The 24,955-nt window shown below is 42.0% G+C and overlaps 1 protein-coding gene across 2 annotated transcripts in view; it reads right to left on the bottom strand.

Moving 5' to 3' along the window:
* PTPRG (protein tyrosine phosphatase receptor type G) overlaps nucleotides 1–24,955 on the bottom strand; it is a 595,254-nt gene that overhangs the window by 80,725 nt on the left and 489,574 nt on the right. For both annotated transcript variants that reach the window (XM_073644646.1, XM_073644647.1), the window contains one exon: nucleotides 15,950–16,041. In XM_073644646.1, coding sequence (XP_073500747.1) covers nucleotides 15,950–16,041 — 92 coding nt within the window. The remainder of the gene's footprint in view (nucleotides 1–15,949; nucleotides 16,042–24,955) is intronic.

Here is a 24,955-nt window from a genome sequence, read left to right as displayed (position 1 = left end):
AATTTGTTGCATATTGTCAATGTGTGTTTTGCAGTACAAAAGTAAGTAAATGGGTCAAGCAAATCCTATGCAAATGCTGGGGCAGGTATTGATGTGTGCCACTTGCACTTTGGCTTCCAGAGTCTAAAAAGGAACAAGATAACGGCAACTAGTTAAATATTTATCTAGATGAGATCACAATCCGTTTTCATTATCACAGAGATAAATGGCAAATGGATTGAAAAACTAATTTAAATTAATTATAAAAATTGATTGAAAAAGAAAAACGCATAAATGAGTACGCACATTTTTTTGTTGGCAAACGAAGGTGGGAATTTAGAAAAAATGTCTCTATTGCAGAAACGAATAGGGACAGGCTCCTTCTGCAACAAGTTTCAGGAGGAAGAACTACTGATCTCTTTGGACGTTGTGAGAAGGTCACTGGTAAAATACTGGAGTGGAGATATGTGTCACTGAGGATGTTAGCCTCAGTGATATAAACCTAGAAAAATTCTCCTGCATGGTATGCGCTGAGAAGGGTTAATCAGCTATATTAAGGGCTGAGTTTTTGTGAACAGCTGAAGAGTGGATGGGAGGCTGTTCACCATATCTCCACCCCAGGGAGTGGTCCAGAAAGTAAATGTGGAGCTGTTGGAGTCATTCATTGTTCGGTGTCTCTGGAGAGGAGAGCTCCAAAGCTGTGCTCATATTAAAGGGAACTGAATCTTGTTTTGTTCTCCTGAGTCGGCAGATCCCCGAACCACACAGACTGTACTGTATGGCATTTTGTTTTTCCCCATTATGCCAGAAGGGCTGTGTTTATTTTATTTAATGATGCACTGGTTTATGCAGGATGTTTTTAATAAACCAGATGAAAATTTAAATGTTAAGTGTTTCTGCGATTACCTCTTTGAGAAGCTGAGTGAGACGATCTACCATAGCGCAAAGAAACATTCTTTATGTATTTCTCCATTCTGAATCAAAATAGGATAAAAGTCATACTTGCCAACTAGCCGTAAAGGTTGGACAGCTACAAAAAATATATATATGGGGGAAGACCCTCAAGGACTTACGTTAGTGTTAGCAAAAACTTCCGGAAAACTCCTGACTTCCTCGGTGTGACGACGAGATGTTTCGTCATCCATGGAACCCAGACGCGCGTCGTGGAGGAGGTGTAAAATGAGGCTTTGGAAGGGGCACAGCCACACTGTACCAGAAATCAAGTTTAAAAAAGTTCATAAGATTGATCATATGAGAGGAAAAGATTAAAGGGAAACTCTCTACCCCAACTGTCACCCATGGGGGATACTTGCTGCATCTGCATCTCTCCACGCAAATGTCAGATCAGGTGGTAGAGCATCCCTGAAAGTTCACTTTAAGAAAGTAACTTTTGTAATTTTTTTGTTTGTGCAACTTTTTAATTTAGCATTTCTTTAAAAAAAAAAAAGTATATGGAACCAAGATAAAAATGGAGAGAGAATGTGATACATTTAAGCAGGGGCGTAATTATAGAAGGAGCAGTTGCTCTTTGCACTGGTTCCTGAAGGACTCTTTTGCTACGCAAGATGGCACTCAATAGAGAAGGTCATATTGCAGAATTTGCACTAAGGACTAATTTGTTCCTTGCTTTCCCCCCTGAAACATTCCGAAAACTTTTAATAAAAGTAAAACTTTTTGAAGTAGAAGTAGACTACTAGGCAATTTTGGCACCAGAATAGCAAAACTAAAATGTTTTGAGAATATTTTGTGCTGTCTGGAAATAGAGGCATGAGGTTAAGGTCGTGTAAAAAAAAAAGTCCTTTTACTCAGTGATGGGAAACATATTGGAACCAGAGAAAATTGGATTGGGTTTTATTTTCTGCTTTTCTAATGGCTTCTAAGGTCCGGCTTTCAATCAGCGTTACAATCTGTTCCATTTAACTACGGAAGGAAATACTGGAGTGGGTGCAATAGTGAGGAGGAAAGACGGAACATCACATCTGCTAGAACAAATCCTAACGACGATCCTTTCCAATGTCAGTAAGAAACGTCGTGTGCAGAAAATATGCAGCATAACGAGTTGGCCGCAGTACATTAATCCAATGTGATGTTACATCACTTGAGATTTATCCAGATTCTGCACAAGGTCTAAAATCTCTTGCGCTGTCACAAACTGACTCCATGGAACAATAGAAAGAGCAAAACACATTAATTGTAGTCAAGATGCAACATATTAGGGCTTAAAGGGAATCTGTCAGTAGGATCATCCCTCCTAAGCAGTCTATATGGGCATGTAAGTCATAGAAAGTTGAATAAATGATACCTTGATATCTGTGATCCGATGTTTTATTCCAGGGAAATCCATATTTTTCTTAATATGTAAATGAGCTGTTAAGATCTATGGGCCGGACATAGATCTCTTTGAGAATCTGACTATAGGTTATTATAGATGAAAGGGGGAGTTACCAGTGTGAGACATGTAGATCAGGAGAGCAGACTGTCAGTTATTTCACGTCTCGCACTGGTAACGCCCCTTTTAAATTTAAAATAAGCTTTGGAGGTAGATTCTCAGGGAGATCTATGTCCGGCCCATAGATCTTAACAGCTTATTTACATATTAGAAAAATGTGGATTTCTCTGGAATAAGATATAATATTGCAGCCATCTAGGTATCACTTAATTCAGCTTCCTATGACCTACATGTCCATGTAAACGGCTTAGGAGGGTTGATCCTACTGACAGATTCCGTTTAAGGACTAGTCAATGTGTCTCATATGAGATGACCAAACTTCACAGATTTATGTAGCAATGGAGAAACAGTTACAATTAGTCTTATGTATAATATATAATATACTATGTAAAGACCCATTCTGCATGATGACTTGCATTCCCCTCCCTAGCTCATCAAAGCATGGATTCCATAAGACCGCTGAAGATGCCTTTTGGTATCTGGCACCAAGAGGTTAGCAACAATCCTTCAAGTAACGCAAGTTGTCAAGTGGGGACTTCATGGATAGTACTCATTTTCCTCCAAGACCCACAGACGCTAGAACTTAAAGAGGTATTCCCCTCTCCAATATCCTATCCCATTACCTAGTAGGTGCCATAATTATAATATCAACAAATACCACCAATTAGAAATGTAATATAGTTCATTTGATATGCTATGTTGCTTACCCCATGTAACACCTGCACAGGGAATTGTCAGGGCAGCTACCGTTATACTGGAACTTACAGACACTAAGAAGAGCTTTGCAGCTGCTGTTAAACAGGGACCTACAGACATTAACCGTTTTTCCCCTGAGCTGCAGTGGACTACAATTCCCAGGGACCCTTGTTTCAGTCAGATGACACAGCCTGGAAGGATAGAAGGAGAGAGAGTGGATTGGATGATGAGGGACTTGGGTGAGGGAGCTGGGCAGGAAGTGAAAGTGAAAGTTCAGAGAAAAAAAAAAAAAAAGAGCATGGCAGCTTGCTGTGAGGGACGGAGCGGTGTGGATCTGCATTCCTCTACGCTGCCGAGTGTGGCGGCCCCCTCTGAGATACCTGCGCTGCTGGAGAGAGCACGGTCTTGTCACCCTCTGAAGCAAGTTACATCAAGGACTCAGAGTTCTGCCGGCACTCCCACCATATAAAGGACTGAATCCTGCCGCCCCCAACTGGTGTCCAGAGAACCATCCGACCGTTTGAGACACACAGTGAGTGCCCTTCTGAGACTTGTGGTTCTACCAGCGCTATTTACAGCGAGTACACTACAACCCAGACTATGGACATTAATATTCATCTAAGTGCACCAACGGTTCTTATTTGCGCGGCAACTGGGCCCCAACGTTTGGACTGAGTTAATACAAAAAGGGAAAACCTGCTACGTTATATTTGCAAGGTCGGAGTAGAAGTAGACTGTGATGTGTATATGACTTTTATCGAGCACTGTTACTTGTATTGTATGTTATTCCTTTAAACCCACCTCAATTCTGCTGCATAGCAATAAACCTGTTTAACGGTTTTACTCCTGTTCCTTGTGAGTGTGTACTGAGCTGTGGCAGGGGCTTCCCGAATCAGCCCCTGGCAGAAGATAACAGTCCTTCTGCAGTCTCAGAGAGAGAGCTCCAATCAAGATTGGGGTGGAGGCACTGCGCCCTAGAGAGGTGAGACCCCCCATAACACCCAGTTTACCGTGGTAGCCCTAAAGGGGAATTACACTCATGTGCAGGGCATTGCAGTAGCTTAGATATCCATGGTTACAACCACTAACAACTAACTGTCACTATAGGAGTGGTCATATTCATGGGTACCAAAGCTACTGCAATGCCCTGCACATGGGGTAAACTACACAGCTAATCAGAAGAACTACAATAGATTCCTAATTTGAGGTATTTGTTGTTATTATTATTACTACACCTACAACATATTGGGATAGGATCTTGGAGATGGGAACATTGCTAAAGAGGTTTATCCCATTTTTACCCTTTGAAAATTCTAAAGATTCCCAATGACAGTTGAATCCACTTTGTAAAATTGCTTATCAATGGCGAGATCCTGTTTTGGCATTGTCCCTGGCGATCACGTGATCCATCCAACCCTGCTTGCATATTATTCTGCTGACATCACGTTAAGAGGTACAGTGCCTCCATATCACTGCCTTATACACAGGACATCAGCAGAGACGTTCCTCCTTTTTGACCATGATGGGCATGGCTGTCCAGTGCATGCTTGAAACCAGAGAAACCTTACATAGCAGTTCTAGTTCGCAAAGTGTTAGCATGGTGGAGAAGGGGCATCGGGCACTGTTTAGAGCAAAGGAGGATGACCCGAGAGAAGAGCGGAGAGCTGGAAATGAATGGCGGAGCAGAGCAAAATAGCGTTGGTCAGAGAAGCACGAGGCAGACAAAGGTAGACAACCCCCTTATAAAACGGAAACATCTCTGGTTGATTTGATGCCATTCCCAAACATTATGGTGCCCCAACACCATAATGTTTGGGAACGGCATCAAATCAACCAGAGATGTTCCCTTTTTAAGATCTCTTGCTACTTTTGATGGTAAATTTGTAAAGGGGTGGAGGTCCCTTCAAACTATCTCCACTTTCAGAAAGGGGAGGTCTGAATGGGATTGTCCTGCAGATCCGACGCAATGCTAATTTGGAAAGGTGCTATGGGCACAGGCGCAGCTTCTTAGTTCTCGGAACTGTTTAAGGTCCTTGCATCATGACATCTTCATCCATTGTTGACCTACTCTTTAGAACTGGAGACTTTCCGAATAGCAACCAGACTGATTGCAAGGGACACATTGTCTAGCAAAAACCCACATAGAAGACAAGCTACCCCAAAGCAAAGGATCCCAGTTTTGTTTAGCAGATATCTACATTGACTTCTGGCAACAGAGAAGGGTAAAAACAGCTTGGCCAAGAACAGAGTATAAAGGTGATTTTGTGAACCTCGTTACAGAATAGTGGGGGAGAGGCTCCTCCGGCAGAAAGTTGCCTTGCAGCAAGATGGGGATAACTTCTATTCCAGTTCATTTCTTTAGGTTTTTTTTTTTTTTTGCACTCTGTGCAAATAAGGGTTGTGGCCTTGAGCTGGACATTGCATTTATGTAGTTCCCCATGGCTGGGTGTCAGTCCTTCTCAGCTCTTAGTCACTTGACATATGGTAATGTTTTAATACTAGAGGCTAGGACCGTCCCGAATAGGGTCACCTTGACGTGGTGGGATGGCTTTAACATTTTTTTTTTTTTTTTACAAAATTATGCTACCTAAGCACTCTATATTATTTTCATGCACTATAGCTATTTATTTGCTGCAGAGTATTTGCTTATTTTGTTTTTATCTTGGGTTTCGTAAGATGGGATAATGAATAGAGATCGCTAATTGGCCAAATATAGAAAAAGTCTTTATATATTTTTCACAATTTAGATTACAACATAAGATATAATAATGGATTTTCCTTTTTCACTTTATTGTTCCTTTAATAACCCCCTCCTCCCCTTCGGCCATCTAAATCATCACTATGTGCAATAACTTACAGCATTACCTGCTGACAACAGGATGCTGCATGCGAATCTTGAACAATTAATAAATTCCTTTTAAATAAGTCATGGAATGGAAATCCGTTCTCTGATCCTTCGCGGCTACGCGGCAGCAATATTTAAACATCATTAAATATTAATTCCCACTAATGAAGTTGCAGTATAGACTTTATTAAGCCGAATAACACAAAAAGATAGACATCTGAATCTCGACTTCCAGCCTCAGACAAAACGCCCACTTAAGAACGACGCCACTTTCTATTGTAAGGGGGCGACTTAAAGACATCAAAAGTCCAAGCCGCGGCTCAGACGCTGATTGAAATGACTTTGTCTTTTTTTTGGTTTCTCCCCCCCCCCCCCCTTTTAAACTTTTGATTTCCCATACAAGCAGGAGCTCCTAAGGTATGATTATACAGACAAAGGCAGAAGGCGAGATGCGAATCAATACAAGCTGCCGACATTGATTAGTCAATGAGAACGGCGGTGGGAATTTTAATTACGACTGGGAGTCAAAACATTGTCATGGATTCGAAAGGCAGCGTCTAATTAGCCGATTCCCATATATTTAATGATATGAATGCAGGGCGGGCAACACATTATCAGGACATTATTTCCAGTTTACTTGAAAGACAGTAACTGCTTTAAAAACACCCGTTCACAAAGACCTCGAAATATTAGAGGAAAGATACAATAAAATAAACTAGGTATTGCTTTTGTTAGATGGAATCATTCTATAAAATGAATGGTCTGCACAAAAAATCCTTCACATTACGCACTTATTTATTCATTCTGTATGATAAATAATAAAAACAATGTTGTATAATAAAAAAAAAATACTCCATATAATATATTAAATATTATTGCATATTTTTTTTTTATTATTTATTATATTTTTCCATGGAAAACACACAGTGATGTTCTAGTTTTACTATAGGTCATCAGTTTGGGTCCAGCACTCAGGACACCCCTATCTCTCTGCAGAACAAAAGAAGCTGTAATGGTCTATGAGTTACATGGCCTCCTTTGGCACATTGTATATTTGGTACAAATTTTACGTGCATATTTTCCAAAGTGAAATCTGCAGCTAAAATCCGTGCATATTTTCCATAGTGAAATCTGACGCTAAAATCCGTGCATAATTTCCAAAGTGAAATCTGCAGCTAAAATCCGTGCATAATTTCCAAAGTGAAATCTGCAGCTAAAATCTGTGCATAATTTCCAAAGTGAAATCTGCAGCTAAAATCTGTGCATAATTTCCAAAGTGAAATCTGCAGCTAAAATCTGTGCATAATTTCCAAAGTGAAATCTGCAGCTAAAATCTGTGCACAATTTCCTAGTGAGATCTGCAGCTAAAATCCATGCATAATTTCCAAAGTTGTGAAAGATGAGCGTTTTCTTTTGGTTGTGGAAATGCTCCAAAAATACAACAGGAGAGTGATGGAACATGATTTTTTTTAGGATCACTAAATCCAAAACAAAAACAAAAAAAAGTGCTTTTTCACAATAGAAACTGACATACTGTGCAACATACGCCAATTTCAGCACCAAAAAAAAAAAAGAAGCAACATGTGGATAAGATTATAGGAACCCTGACAGATGATGTGTGCTGCCTGAACCCTGGGAAGCATGAATCTTACACTAGTTGTATTAATTCAGCCAGGTACGTTTTACTCTTAAACACTGCTGTGTTTCACAGGAAACATCTATATAAAATCTGGCCACGGACAAAGACGCTCTGATGACTAGTCCTTCTATTCAAATCAGTAGGGGGCGGATGTCCAGTACTGGGCCATGGGCACTATATAGTCAACGGAACTGTGCAGCTCCATAACTAAGCAGTTCCAGCTGCGGTTGCCACCGGGAACAGTTGATCGGTGGAGGTACCCCACAGATCAGACATGGATGACCAATCCTAAGCATAGGAAATCAATGTTAAAGTTCTGGAAAACTCATTTAAAAATCTGTCTTCACCGAATACAGATTTTACCCAAAAATTGAAAATTTTGAGAATAAGTCCAGGAGAAGCAGATTTCTCTGATAAAATATATTATGCAATAAGAATTAAAATGACTCTATAATGTTTTTACAGACAGATTGACAAGTTTGACAAGTGAAAATGTGTCACCCTGGCCTGGATGCCACAAAATGTAATAAAGCTGTGTCTGAGAGCAAGGGGGAGGTTCTCTAGTCAGGGGAACATTAGCATGCAATACCTCCTGTCTCAGGCCAATAGGGGGAGCAGGCTGCCCCTATAAAAGCTGGTGCTGGGGGCAGGGTTAGAGAGAACTGGATGACCTGTCTCAGTACTGAGACTTGTCCCGGAGCAGAGCAGGGACAGAAAGTTGTATTGCACCTAAGAGGAAGTGTGGCAGGAGGAGAGCCACAAGCCAGAGACAAGAGGCGTAGTGAGCCTGTCTTAGCAGATAAAGGACTTAATTTACCAGACTTTGGTGTCTGGGGCTGGGAGGATTCCACATCCCACAGCAGATAACCAGTCCGCAGGGGACTGTATGTTCCTTGGCCTTAGAAACATGGAGGCCCTGCCACAACAGAAGGGACCAGTAAAGCCGTACCAGGCCGGGAGCAGAAAGGAACCCACGTCGCAGGCCATACAGGCGAGAGTACACGGAAAGCTCGGAAATGTGGGCTGTTACCCTATAAGGAGGAGATAGCCAGAAGGAGCACAGAAAGCACGGTAGGCCTACACCCTCACCCTGACCAGGGCCAATTTCCCCATTGCTCTCAGACATCCAGGTTCCCTCCTAGCCGGGACTGTTTATGGGTCAGTTTACCTGTTTTAGTAAAGGCCCTGGACTGCAACCTGTTGTCTGTGTGCTCCTTCGCGCCTCCAGCACTACCGGTACTGGGACTCTCACCACCATCACTCCCACCATCCATTATACTGCCCTGGGGCCGCACTGTTCCCGTGGGGAGTCACACTACCCTAGCTGCACACCTCATCAGCCCCAGCGGTCTGCATGCAGCGGCGGTTCCTAATAACCGCAATCCACGGGTGGCGTAGTCGGACATAATCATCAGCGCATAACGGAATACCACTGGCCTGACCACCCTGAGCCACGGAACCGGGTTGCCACTACTACTCCCATCATTCCCCTACTGCCCGGATCAGAGTGCCCCACGGCCCAGGGGGCGAGTCACAAAGTTTGCACCCTTGGTCAGGTACACGAGGTCCAACAGCCTTTTTACGTATATGTAGGAATGAGCTTATAAGAATACACGTTGCCCCATTACTAGCCCAAATAAACATTACAGCAATCAGCTAGTTCATCGGCAGATCACATCTTTGAAGCATCAAAAATAATAATTGCCATCACCCCATGTAAACAGCGGATGTCTTGGGGGAATCAAACTAGCAATTGTTCACCCCCATACAATTTACATCGGCCATGGAAAAAGTGCCTTTAAACAAATGCTGATCAATTTGTTATATTGTTGATTGGTGCTCATAATCTCTATGTAAAATGACCGGCATACATAAAATGGCACCATTCTTATACATGGCACTCGGTAGGTGATGGGCACCGTTACAAGACTTCAACTTACACCCCAGGTATAAGACAATGGACGGCTTTATCTTTCTCTGTTATTTCTATTTTGTATCGCTAAGTCTACTGTCATACATAAGCAATCACTAAATATAGGAATGCTAATCAAAGGATCCTGTGGCAAAGGAAAGTCGAGAAGTTTTCGGCAGCAACCAATCATATTCATGTTTTATGTTCTATATATAATTAATGCAGTCATTTGATTGGTTGCCTCCATTTTTTGTCTGTAGTACTCTTCATACATGAAAACCAGTAAGTGTTGCAAACTGGCAATTTTTAGGACTAGGAGTAATAAACTGTCACGGGGTTTACCATGATGGAGAGGGGCCAGAAGACCGCAGCGTCTGATTTCATGTCTTCCTGCACTGATTAGAAGCACTTTACCATCATATTATATATTGCCAGTGTTAGTTTTATACTTCCTGGTGTGGAGTGGAGGTGTTTGTTGTGGAGGCGTTTGGAGTGTTGTTCTAAAGACTGTTGCTTGGTGATTGGTCGGTGTGCATAACCTCATTTTCTCCCATGTGTTTTTTTTTTCCTTCCTTTTACTTCCCAGTATTCCACTCTGTTTGTGAATGCATATTTGTATGTTTGGCATTTTCATCTTCCCTTGTTAGTCTGTTTTTTGTCTTCTTATATACAATTACTCCCCACTTCCCTGGGTGTGGAAGGGGACAGAGAAGGGCTGAGTCAGGAGCTCAGCAAGGTACGTGGCCCTGGCATCTTCACCATTAGAAGTAATCCAGGGAGCAGGGATAGCTAGGGCACCCTAGCTTTAGGGATAGGGAAAGAGCCCCTAGTCCAGGGATATCAAATAACAGTCACCTTACATAAACATAAAAATTGGTTGCCAAAGGACAATGACCTTAAGGTCCATTGACCCTAGACAATTTTGCATAATTTAATAGCATGTTTATGCAGGCCGCCTGCGCTTCAGATACCCACTAAATGAACAGTAATAAATTGCTCTTGGCAGCGTAGGCTCTGTTTACACAGAATGTTGCGCTGCCGAGAACGATGATCATTTATGCGGCAGCAAAGATGATTTCACCAGACAAACTAAAGTTTTGCTTGTTTGTCGGGTGATCGGCAGCCTGGTTACACTGCAAGTTTATTATGAAAGGGGCTTTCTTTGAAACCCTAGTTCATGATAGTTGTGCAGTATAAACGGACCTTTACTGCTTCTTCCAGTGTCATTGTAAGCAAATCGGTGGTGGGCACAGAAGAGGCCCCTGTGCAAGAACATTTGATGGGCCCTTTGCAGTTCTGCTATGACAGAAGCTCCTTGCTGCTTTGGAGGTGGAAATGGACCCCCTTACCTCTCTTTGGCCCCTTGAAGCAAATAAACCTCATATCTTTCAAATGAATTCTTGAAGGCATTAGACTTAAGGTGTTCCCTAACACATAACATTACTATGCAATGCTGCAAAATTTTGGTATTAAAAAAAAAAAATCACTGCAGTTTTCAGTAAAATTTTTTGGTCGCTCAGCCCTGCGGTACATCCCCATGCATAAATATACATTAAGATTCTCCACGAAGCTCACGTTTGTTTTTTTTTTTTGCTCCTAAAATAAAAAAAATGAGGCGACTTTTGATTATTATTGGTTATTTCCTTTGTTTTCTGTATACCTCTCCTATGTGTCTCCATGGTTGACTGCAAAAATTGTACAATAAAAAGTTTTATAATTTTTAAATATTTTTGTTTAAATTTTTCACACTCAAAAAAAATAAAAGTTTTCCATGGTAAAGTTATTGCCCAGTGAAATGAAGTTATCACCTCTATTCATTTTCTATGTGACTGCCAGAAAAAAAAAAAAAAACAGTATAGCGCTTGTCAGTCCCCTAGAGAATGAATTGAGGGGCAGTTGAGCATGCGCACCTCCGTGTCACTCTCTTGGAAATAAATATGCTCCATTTTGCAGATCGGTGCAGGACCCAGTGGTTGGATCTTCCTTGATCCATATGTCATCACTTATCTTGTGGACTGGTGGTAATTCCCTATCACTGGACAACCCCTTTAAAGCCACATGCTGAAAACAAGAGCTAATATTTCTGACAGCTGAGAGTCTGCTACAATGTATTCTAGACAGTTTTCGATCTAAATCAAATCATCATAAAATATCCAATTTGTACTAATAATTTGCTAGAGGTAAAATGTATCTGCCTGATGCAGATTTCAGCTTTCAGCGGAATCTTTCACCAACTTTATTGTGGGAGAATTAACTGTATTACTTGGAACATGCAGCAACCATTACCTGCATCATCGATAACACAGAGGAAAATAGAAAAGAACTGACCCAAACAAGACAGAAAGTTCATACAATACAGTCTAGAGCAGGGATGGCAAACACACAAAGGGCCAAAATTAAAAACTTGGCCAAAGTCGCGGGCCAACCAATATACAGTATAATGGGCCCCACATAGTCCTCCATACAGTATAATGTCCGCTCATAGCTTTCCATACAGAATAATGGACCCACATAGTCCCCCATACAGTATAATGGACCCCACATAGTCCTCCATACAGAATAATGGGCTCCACATAGTCTTCCATACAGAATTATGGGCCCCACATAGTCCTCCATACAGAATAATGGCCCCACATAGTCCTCTATACAGAATAATGGGCCCCACATAGTCCTCCATACAGAATAATGGGCCCATATAGTCCTCCATACAGTATAATGGGCCCCACATAGTCCTCCATACAGTATAATGGGCCCCACATAGTTCTCCATACACAATAATGGGCCCCACGTAGTCCTCCATACAGAATAATGGGCCCCACGTAGTCCTCCATACAGAATAATGGGCCCCACGTAGTCCTCCATATAGAATAATGGCACCACATAGTCCTCCATACAGCATAATGGGCCCCACATAGTTCTCCATACAGTATAATGGGCCCCACATAGTCCTCCATACAGAATAATGGGCCCCACATAGTCCTCCATACAGAATAATGGGCCCCACGTAGTCCTCCATACAGAACATTGGCCTCACATAGGGGTGCTGGTTCTGGTGTCGCTGGCCAAATAAAACCACTCTGTGGGCCAGATTTGAGCTATGGGCCAGATTTTGACATGTATGGTCTAGGGAATCTATAACAATTTACACTGCGCCATCTGCTATCTGCACAACATGGTCTCACCCAACATAAGCCTGCAGCTGTTGCCAACACAATCTGGGTTTACAGAGGATTGCCAAGGCTGGATACAAGTGTCACAAACTCCAAGCTCTGACTTTCAGCACATGTCATCCACTGAATGAAAACAATGGGGGGAATATATCTCAGCCACTATTTCAGTTTTCTAGAGCATAAAAAAGCAGCAAATTATGGCGCACGGCATAATTTGCAACTTTCTTGTTGCAACTTTTTTTTTCGATTTTTTCTCCGCTCACATCACTTGCTTAAAAAATGGACAGTTTCAAAAAAAAGGGGCAGGCTCAAATTAGGCCAAATGTACTATAATTTATGCTAGAAAGGGGTGTAAGAGCTAGTAAATTAGGTGCATCTTACTCCAGCGTGCTATTTGAGACTGGCGTAATGAATAACCCCCAAATGTTCCCATTCGCTGACCTCAAAACAGAGATTGTGAAAAACAGAAAGGAATTACATTCATACCTAGCAAGCTTTTGCACCAAAAACTAGATATACATTTAATATTATGGGGTTTTAGATATTTTTTACACTTTGTCCCAAAAGAGGGCGATGCGGTGTAGGCAAAAAGAAAACAACCAAAAATACAAAACTGTGGCGCAAATTTGTGCCAAAGGGTCAGTCAATTAATTAGACAATGTTTATCAAAATGGCATGAAACACTGTAGTAAACTCAACAAATAATGAGAAAACTTTGAAGTCAGCTCACCCAAATGGAGATTCCTTGCTCGGAAACTGTAGTGCACCAGGAAACAAAATGAAAAAGGTATCCAGAAGATGGGCGTTCCATAAAAAAAAAAAATCAAATATTTCATTATGAAGAACTATAGAAATTCCAAAAAAAACACAACCGAACCACCAAATTTTTTTTTTTTTTTTTTTTTTTTTTTTTAAATACAAGACAAACGCATTTTGGACATGTGTCCTTAATCATTGCAAGGATTAAGGGCACACGTCCCTTAATCATTGCAAGGATTAAGGACACATGTTCAAAACGTGTTTGCCCTGTATTTAAAAAAAAAATAATTAAGTGGTGGTTTGGTTGCGTTTTTTGGGAAATTCTATATTTCTTAATCCTAAAATATTTGGATTTTGTATGGAAAACCCATATGCTGGATACCTTTTTCGTTTTGTTTCCTGTGGAATACGGACGCATTTTAAGGCTATGTTCACACATCATGGTTTTTTTGGGGGTCACAAATCTGCTGCAAAACCTGATCTTCAAAGGCATTTTGTTCAGGATTTTTCTTGCAGCTTTGGTGCTTTTTTGATGAGTTTTTGATGCATTTTCCACTGTCCTGTCTCTTTCTATGCATGTACATAAAGTTCTGTGAAAAAAAAGAACCCCATTCTATTTTGGCATCAAAAATGCAGATTTAAATTTTGATGCATTTTTTATGCGTTTTTTTCACCACCCATTACTTCCTATGGGTGAAAAAATGCTGAAAGTAGTGACATGCTCTATTTTCCAAAAAAAACATAAAAGGCATAAAATCCTGAACAAAAAAAAAAGATGTGTGAACGAAGAATTCTGGAATCTCATAGACTTTGCTGGTAACTTAAAAAGGCAGCTGAAACTTTGCATAAAAATCTGCAGCAAATAATGCTGAAAAAAACATGTGTGAACATAGCCTTAGACTGTCTCTAGCCTGTTTGCACTGTAAAAGACAGCATACTCATCAAAGTATTAAAGGGAATTTGGATGGGCATGAGGATATTCCCAAGCAGCGGCCAACCTGGACTGCAATCCCGCCGTAAACGAGGTACTAAGTATCTTAATTCACCGGCAAAGATCAAGAGGCCGGAATGATGGGATTCACATGAAGTGATGCATGCTCCAAGTGACAGACCGTGCTCATCTGGAAAATAGGATTGGGCAGGTGTTGAAGTGAAGCAGGAGATAGGATTATATGAAGTCTACAGACGCTTTATTGTTCTGTCATTTTATACCGCCACGGAGAATACATTAAAAAACATTAACAAAACCATAGCAACCAGTTCTTAAAGTGAAACTCCACCCAAAATAGATCCTCTCGCTTTCCCTATATACCTGAAGAGGAATCACGAGTGCTTAATATCGGATATCTCTATTTACGCCGCTATTTTGGGACCGGTGTCAAGATTTGTGAAGGACATATCAAATAAGAAATCGGTGTTGTTTTTTTTCCCCGCTGCAGTTTGTTCTAAAACAAATAAACTAAACTTTCTTTACTCACCCTCCCCGGGTCCGCTGCTGTTCCAGGTGTCTTATTTCTTGCAGCGCTGACGTCACACCGACAGCGTTGCAGCCAATCAGTGAGCTCAGCGACTCTGAGCGGCTTGTGCAGTCAACTCAGAGTCGCTGAGCTCATTTATTGGCTGCAGTGCTGTCCACTTGATAAAAGACCAGGGAAGCAGCAACACAGGCTCAACGCTGGACCAGTGAAGGGTGAGTAAGGAACAGTTGTGTTTTTTGCTTCCTAAAATAAGCTGCAGCTGGGAGAGCCGAAAAGCCCCTATAATTACATCATACGCCGCTCAATGATGTCACTGAGACTTTGCAATCCGATAGGACGAATGTTCATTAAGTCAAAATTGCAGGCCTCAGACAAGTTGAACTTTGCATCCTCTTTCATTAAAGGGGCTCCTGCTCATTCAAGACCTCTCTAGGATATTACCATTAATGTCCAAACCAGTGGCGGACACAGACCGCTAAGGGCACTTGTGCAAAAACAATATATGGGCCCTTTACAGTCCAATAACTCCTCATCATGCACAATTCCACCTACTTTGAAGATGGTAGGTGGCCCCTTTACCTCTTGGGTTGCACCTATGGTCCAAACTAACCTCCAAGACCTCCACTGTTTCCTAGAATGAAGTAACAACAGAACCAGAAGAACAGAGAACCCCAACAGCTTTTATTTGGAGAAGGCATGGTCTACCATGGACTATCCAAATCGGACCAAGAACTGCCAAGGACCGAAGGAGCGTTGCACTTTTCTAATTCCTCAGTCATTGCTCCTGGTTTTACAGACCCCCTACTGATCAATGATATATTGCTAGGATATGCTATGTCTAAAGTGGGGCCCCTCATCAACGCTACAATGTTGACAATTTAGGACACCTCATAAGAAGCCCAAAGATCTAGAATGTCTCTTTAGAGAACGCAGTCCTATTTAAGACATACAGTGAGCAGTTGTACCAAACTCAACTTTGCTGTTTCTATACACATAACACAAGGAATTTTTTTTTACCATACCTGGAATGGGGATGATGGGTATGTTGTCATTGGGGACGACTCTCGGTGAGCTGCTGTCATCGACGTAGAAGTGAGCGGTCTGAAAACACTTCCTGTACAAGAGAAGACATTAATATTAATGATATGATAGTAACTCTCCGACTTGATGGACTGTCAAACCTTCTCGAACCCTTCCATACATTTACTAAACTCATAAGACTCTGTTCTCGCCCATGTCGCAGTTTGATGGCTACAACACACTTCTCAAAACTTTGGCCCAGTGCAGCAAAATAACCTGATTTCCCCTGGTCAGTTTTGTGCATTCTTGTTCACCAAGGGTGGAGTATGCGGGCACCAAACCCTGCAAACACAACATAGCACATATTCCTACCAAAGCCAGGGACAGGGTGGGCACACGCAGTGGAGAAAACACATACACCCAGCATTACAACAGGAGAAGTGGTCTGCTCAGGCCTTTTGTGATGGTTTCAGCCAAAAAAAAAAGCCCCACATGACAAATACACAAGGACGCCCAGAAGGGACTGACAACGAGACGGACACAGAAACGCAGCAGTCATTTACCTGTACTTAAAGCAAAGCAGAGAACACAGGCTGTTCATCATAGACCAGGCACTGAGCAGCCAGGCATTGAAAGCTCCAAGCAGCTTTTGCATGGTGAAGTTGAATGAGGCTTGACTGAGCAGCGTCACCGTTCACTGCTGAGCAGCCAGGGGCCGGAGCTGAATATGTAATGAGCCAGTTCTGTAAGAGCTATTGTGACTAGGGTGGAGGGGTCTTTTCTTGTCTGAGTGCAGCCCATAACAATGGACCTTTTCCTATGCAGAGATCCTCCTCCTCCCTCCTTCACTGACTTTAATGAACTGCCTTGAAACACCTGCCCGGAACTGGCTCATCCATCATATGGGCAATATATATAAATTGTGTTTATACAGATACCTATACATTCATACATATACACAAGAGTTACATCTTCACAGTTAATAGATAATTCGCTACAGACAAGTATCCTTAAAAAGATGGGGCAAGGGGCTCCATGATAACAGAGTTTTACTAACTTTACTTTTTATTTTTTTTTTACACATTGCGTGTGTATTTATTTAGGTGTATCTGTCTGTTTATGTATACATAGACAAGGAAATATAGGAGCTAGATAGAGAGATGAGCGATAGATATGAAGATGATGGATGAGTGATAGATCAAATAGGAGATAAATATGAGAAAGAAAAAGATGCGAGAGATAGAAACAAAATAGATAAATAGAAAAGATAGGAGATAAATATGAATCAGATAGATAATAGATAAGATAGAAGAATAGATAAATAGATGATGGAGGGATAGATGGAGGGATAGATGGAAGGATAGATGGAAGGATAGATGGAAGGATAGATGGAAGGATAGATGGAAGGATAGATGGAAGGATAGATGGAAGGATAGATGGAAGGATAGATGGAAGGATAGATGGAAGGATAGATGGAAGGATAGATGGAAGGATAGATGGAAGGATGGATGGAAGGATGGATGGAAGGATGGATGGAAGGATGGATGGAAGGATGGATGGAAGGATGGATGGAAGGATGGATGGATGGATAAAAGAAAAATAAAGCAGCACCAACTGAATGTCAAAAAAAGGAAATGGGAGTGCAAAGCTTCTTAGGCAATAAAACAAGAAGGAGGCAGCGCTCCAAAAATAGTGCAAATCATTGGACTTTATTGACCCATGTGGTGACGTTTCAATTCATAGTGTGAACCTTTCTCAAATCTTTTGCATACAACAATGCTTCTACGGGTCCTAGTACCCTTAGAGGTGTTATGTCCACAGCGCTGCTCGCATACTCCTGCATCCACTTTTTTATAGAGAAATGAATAAAAGTATTTTTTATGTTAGAAGAGAACTCCAAAGTCAGATGAAGAAAAAATGGATTTGTTCTATCGCTAGACAGATAGATACGCAATAAATCAATGTGCGATAAATATGCATTAGCACGGTGGCTCAGTGGCTAGTAGGCGGCTCAGTGGTTAAAAGTTTTGCTTTGCAGCGCTGAGGTTCTGGGATCAAATCCCACCAAGGACAACATCTGCAAGGAGTTTGTAGGTTCTCCCCGTGTTTGCGTGGGTTTCCTCCGGGTTCTCCGGTTTCCTTCCACACTCCTAAGACATACTGATAGGGAATGTAGATTGTGAGCCCCATTGGGGACAGTGATTATATTGTCTGTAAAGTGCTGTGGAATTAATGGCGCTATATAAGTGAGTAAAATTAAGAAAAATAAATTGGCTAAATATGCATTAGATAGATATGCGATGGATAAATATATGATAGATATTTGATATGAGATCTATCGCATATATATAAATTACCTCTCTATCTCAGATAAATATGAGATAGATTGACTGATAGATATGGGATTGTTGGCTAAAGTGTGAAAAAGATGCTATTTTTATTCCCCTGTATCTGCAAAGTTTCAGCCCAAACATCACCCATATGGCATAATCCATCTCTCACTTTTCGTCTTTGCGGTGTCGCCCATTTTTGATTCTTCGTATTGCAGGGACACAACATTGGTGTCCCGAGAACTGCACTATACAGTGCTGCTTTTTCACTATAAGTTGCACTGAGACAAGCGAGTAATCGAATGAGCGCTCATAAGAACGCCGGTTCCCGATTATCGGCCAATGTAAACTTATTGTCCATCATCCAATAAATTGGCAAAAAGTGGATGAGTGGATTATTTATGCCGGCATAAAAATAGTAGTTATCGGCAGCACATTGCCCCATGTAAACACAGATGTGCTGCCGATACCATAATGTTGTAGACACCATAAGGCCGTATGGGGAAGGAGGAGTAATATTGACAATTGTTCTGTTTCTGGCAGAATTTATCGGCCTGTGAAAAAAGTCCAGTAAATTTTTTTTTTGATGGTCATTTAACAGTACAACTCGCCCCGCAAAAAAAAAAAGCCTTATGCAGTTATATCAATAGAAAAATTAAAAAAAAAAAAGTTAGGGGGCTCTTAAGAGTTGAGGAGGAAAAGGACATAAGCGCCAAAACAAAAAAAGGCCTGATCATGAAGACGTTAAGCTTCAATTGTATAAAAGCAGGAATACGTTCCCATAAAGGGTTCCTAAACCTGTCGACACTTCAGATTGCTATTAATTTTATATACAAGGAGGCCAAAATTGATCAAAATTGCTTTAAAGCCTGCGTTGCCCATAGCAACCAATCACAGCGCAGCTTTCATTTCACCGGAGCTGTTTGAAAAATGAAAGCTTGAGCTCTGATTGGTTGCTTTGGGTAACAGACACACGTTCTGCTGCACAGCTTTGCGGCCTAGTAGTTTCTGTCGGCTCTTTCTTACACCATATTGAGGATTAGTTGCCGGAGTCACCCGAGTCTGTGAACGCGACGAGGCACTCGCTCCTCTTTAATAAATCTACCTGAATAGGTTTTACAGTCACATCCCGCCTCCTCTGTATTTCTCTTAATGCAGCCTCAACAGAAAATTCCTGCTGTAAATTCACAAAGTAAAATGTCTTCGATGCAGGAATAGAAAAAATAAAAAAGCTTTGCTGAGAAATACAGCGAGATAATGTCAGCTAAACAAATATTTCCACTAAATAGCAACAATAATTCACAAGAAAGCAAAAATGTCTCCATGTTGTGTGAAGGTCACAGCGGATGGAATGAGCAATAACAATGTGTCATGTGTAACGGTGCCAAGACTGGGGGAAAGTGGCGGACACAACCTGAACTTAGACCATCCTGTGCTCGCTAATCACCGTCACTCAAAAAAATAAGAGCGGAATCAAGCCGCACCTCCGGCCCATGGCAGACCCCAAGGGCCGAGGTGCAGCTTAAATGTTTTCTAGGCTCCCAAATCACTCCACATCTCCATAACCAGGGGCGTGACAATCGCAGTCGCAAAGGTCACGACTGCAACTGGGCCCATGCGGGTGAGGGGCCTGCTGACGCCAACGCAAAGTTCAACTGGATGTGCATCCTCGGACGTACGTTCAGCTGAAGTGTATTGCAGTGCAGAGACCCACCGGGTCCGTGCACTGCAATACATGCTGTCGGACAATCAGAGACCAGCAGCTGACATCAGCGTCCACGTGACTGGGGGCGCATGGCAGCAACGTTATGCGCTCCCGTTGCTTGTACACTGAAGTCAGCTACCGGCTTCAGAAGAGGACGCCGCGCGGCGGGGAATCGGAGGGAAGAGGAGTAGACTCATTTATTTTTCTATGCATTTAAGAACAGCAGCAGAATGGGGGACATATCCTGGTATATATGTCCCCCATCCTGGTATATATGTCCCCCATCCTGGTATATATGTCCCCCATCCTGATATATATGTCCCCCATCCTGGTATAAGTAACATATATACCAGGATGGGGGACATATATACCAGGATGGGGGACATATATACCAGGATAAGGGGCATATACACCAGGATAAGGGGCATATACACCAGGATAAGGGGCATATACACCAGGATAAGGGGCATATACACCAGGATAAGGGGCATATACACCAGGATGGGGCCCAGGAAAAGGGACCTGTATATCCGGATCGGGAACATACATTCTAGGATGGGGAACATACATACCTGGATAAGGGACATACTGTATATACCAGGATGGAGCCAGGAAAGGGAACATATATACCAGGATGGAGGACATATACTGTATATACCAGGACGAGGCCAGGATGAGGGACATATATACTAGGAAGGACCCCAGGATGTGGGACATTACTACAGAATGGGGGAAGAGGAGTAGACTCATTTATATTTTCTATGCATTAAAGAAAAGAGGCAAAATGTGGGAAAATATACCAGGATGGGGCCAGGAAAAGGAACATATACACCAGGATGGAGGATATATACTGTATATACATACTAGAATGGGGCCAGGATGAGGGACATATATAATAGGAAGGAGCCCAGGATGGGGGACATTACTACATAATGGGGGAGAAGGTTCCCCTTGTATGTCCTTATAGGATTTAGAACCCTACATGGGCCCATACATCTGATCAACATGGGGGGGGCTCAAGTCCAAAGCTTTCATCGGATTCTGGTTACGCAACGGTCCATAACGATCACTTGCTATGTATAGTACTACAAGTACCAGGCCAAAAGAAGTGATCCCTAAACCCTACATAGCAGCATCACTGACCTAGGTATGGGTTAGGCACCCCATAATAAGGCAAGGAGGGTTCCAAATCATTGTAGCGCCTATGTGTACCACATATTAGACAATGTGCGGCCATACAGGCTCCATCTCATATACAGAGATATTGTCCCTTCAATATCTGCATGACAAAGCCTAGCTCCGTACTGTGTATAGTGGCCATTCCTGTGGAATGACAGATCGGCCCCATTCACTTTAATAGGAGCTGAGCTGTAGTTCCTGAGAAAGACCACTACACCGTGTACGGAGCCGTGCTATTCCAGATCTGTACAATTTGCACAAGCGGCGGTTATCAGAGCTGATAAGGGCTGATGGTGCCAGGTATCAGGCCCCCACCAATATCACAGCACTGGACAACCCATTTAGTGTTAAAGGACCCTTCTAACATACAGGGATTGTCCAAAGTGGAGAACTCCTTTAGAATTTCACATAAAATTCTCGCTCTAAAGCTAAAAGATTGAAGCTGACTCTGAACAAATTTACATACGAATGTATTGTAATTCAGACCAGTTGTCCTGTTGTTTTATATGGAGCATGTGTGTATTGCCAATCATGGAATCCCAAAGCAAACAGAATATTTGTAGAAAATGTTGTGCTGTGGAGATAGCTGCACAGATAGACAGGGTGAAGGGGGTCGAGAGATGGGTAAAAAGGGGGGAGTGCCGAGAGACGGGGCAAAGGAAGTGGGTGCCGAGAGATGGGGCAAAGGACGGGGGGTGCGAGAGACGGGGCAAAGGACGGGGGGTGCGAGAGAAGGGGCAAAGGACGAGGGGTGCGAGAGAAGGGGCAAAGGACGAGGGGTGCGAGAGAAGGGGCAAAGGAGGGGGGGTGCGAGAGAAGGGGAAAAGGAGGGGGGGTGCGAGAGAAGGGGAAAAGGAGGGGGTGCGAGAGACGGGGAAAAGGAGGGGGTGCGAGAGACGGGGCAAAGGACGGGGGGTGCGAGAGATGGGGCAAGGGAGTTCGACAGACTGGAAAAGGTGTTGCGAGAGACGTTGAGAATTAGATAGTAAGATATAGATAGAGATGACCAATAACCATGAGATCGATAGACCAATGGATATGAAATACATACAGATAGTGTATATATTTAGACAGATAGTTAAGAAGTTAAGAGAGACAGATAGATAATAGATAGACTAAGACACAAATATGAAAGCACAATACATAAAGTTCAATTGTCAAAAAGACCTCAGTGTCTATAAATCGATACAATGTCATCACCCCTGACTGGAAGAGATAAAATCTGGCATATTGAGCAGGGGGGGGGGGGGGGTGTTAGTTGTGTATTATTTAACAATATGTCACTTTTCATCATGCTGCCTTTTGTCCCAAATTCCATACACCCTGAGGGGAAAGGATGGGTAATTGCAGGCAGTGAAAGAATGGTGGGCGTATGTTTAATGCATCCCTGGAAATAATCAATGACCCTGCAGAGAAGGTTCTTCTACAAAAGAGGATATTGGCTGTGATTCTGAACCATATGAACTCTCTTGTTATTATTATACAGGAATATCATCAATAAGGTCTAATAGGTTATCTGGGAATCAAGGGCTGCAGATGGGGAATATCAATTAAAACAGATTTCTTTGTACACTTGCTTTAAAAAGTCATCTTCCCACAGCTAGGACAAATCTAACTACACCTATTAAAGGGAACCGACACTTGACTCATGCTGCTCAAACCACGAGCGGCATGAATCGGAGACTCGCTAGGTTTGTTTTGCTCTAAAACGATAGAGTTTCAGAGAAGAACAGATGAAAAGTCCAACTAGGGGCCATAAGGAGAGATGAGAGGAGTCCAATGAGGTCCCTAGCCAGATTCTCCCTGCTTCGCTCCACTTGACTAACCAGTTTCTCCCATGTGTGTACATCAGGATAACACAGCACTCTCTTGTGTTCAATGTTGTCAAGTTAAGATACTTTCCAGGAAAAATCAAAAAGTATCCAGAAAAGATTCCAGAGAATTGTAGAAACAAAATAAATTATTTTATATACACCACCAAAGGAATAATAAGTATATAGAAATACTCCACTGTAAATTTTTAGTATAGTTGATGATAAATGTTGTATATCAATTGTAGCATATCAATCGTGATATGACGTTTTGACTCTTCCAGAGACATGTTCACATAGTGAAGTGACCTATAGAGACCAAACTGAGCGGCCATTACTCCCACACAGGTTTCTTTTAACTTTTTGTATGTCCACAGCTTTGGTGTTATTCCTTGGCAGTCCATTCTCTGGGTAACTGTGACTATATCTGAACAAGGATCTGGAAGAGCTGAAACGTTGCATTCTGTGCAAGCCAGGGTGTGGCCTCCCTTCCTTGAGCTGAAATCACATTTATATAGGTTTCCTGGGCTGGTGTCCACAGTTCAGGACCCGGTCTGTTGTCTGCTCTTATTCACACACTGAGGTCAACTTTGACACATGCTAAGTTTTTAAATATTAGACAGAGTAGGACCATCCCTAATGGGGTCACCATGCCGTGGTGGGATGGCTATTATACTATTTTTGATCAAAAACAGTGTTACTAAGAACCCTATTTTATTTAAATGCACTTTTGCTTTTTATTTTTTTACAGCAGGGTTTTTGTTCATTTTTGCTTCTTGTCGTTTTTTTCTGAATTATGGCCAGTGTAAACGTGCATTTAGGTGCTGCATGTATACCAACTTAAACCAAGCTCAGTTCTTGTGTTTTTTTCCCTTTCAAGTGTAACTAATAGTGATGAGCGAGTATGTTCTGTTAACCCTTTCGGCGACCATGCTCGGGTGCTCTCCCAAGTATTTGCAGCCTACTCGAATATTATTTTTGAGTCACTGTGTGTGCATGATTTGCGACTGTTTAACAGGTTTAATACATGTGAGGAATGCCTAAGAAACAAGCATTCCTCACATGTATTAAAGCTGTCAAACAGTTGCAAATCATGCACACACAGTGACTCAAACAACACTCGAGCACACCGAAGATACTCGGAAAACACCAGAGCATGCTCGTAAATCTCGAGTAATGAGCATGCTCGCTCGTCAATAGTAACTAAACTTTACATTTTTAATTTGACAATTTTATCCAGCATTAAAAATTATTTAACTTTGAAAATCAAATTTTTAACTGATTTGGCTTCAGTCCTGTTGAAAAAAAAAACTTGCATCTAAGTGGCCTCCTAACCACTCCTTACTCATTAGTCTACTTGTCTGCCTTTGCTGTATTGCTATCAGAGCAGAACTCTGATACTTTGCACTAGGAATGCAAACCCAGGCAGCTTAGCATCCTCTCGATGCTTAGGAGGGTTTATCGGTCTATGGGTTTCAATAGCCAGCATGGCAATGCTACCTAATGTCACTAGCACTGGGTGTAACCCTGCTGAAGATGGCACCGTGCAGGAGATGACCAATGGAAGAGTGCTTTTGCAGGACACACGTTGCAATCCCACTGAGAAGAGGATACCTATGCTGCAATGAATACCTTGCAGGGGAGTGAGCACACTCCTAAGGTGCTGCCCCTTTCACTGCCAGAGTTCGTACTCCTAGTATGTAATAAGAGTACGGGTATCTGATTATCAAGACAGAAAAGGCAAACCGGTAGATAAGAGCGAGCATGATTTGGAGGCCACTTAGAAGTTTTTTTTTATTTTACAGGGATGAAGTCAAATTGCTTACTAAAGTTACATATACATAGTTACATAGTTTATAAGGCCGAAAAAAGACAAGCGTCCATCCAGTTCAGCCTATTTCTTGTGCACTGCAGCTATTCCGCAGCGTTGATCCAGGGGAACGCAAAAAAAAAAACAAAACAAAAAAAAACATGCGGTATAGG

Source organism: Phyllobates terribilis, unplaced genomic scaffold, assembly GCF_046119375.1.
Source record: "Phyllobates terribilis strain yellow unplaced genomic scaffold, ASM4611937v1 Scaffold_8__6_contigs__length_399053987, whole genome shotgun sequence".
NCBI classification, from domain to species: Eukaryota; Metazoa; Chordata; class Amphibia; order Anura; family Dendrobatidae; genus Phyllobates; species Phyllobates terribilis.
The sequence above is the reverse complement of the archived record's forward strand: the minus strand, read 5'-3'. Positions and strand labels throughout refer to the sequence as shown.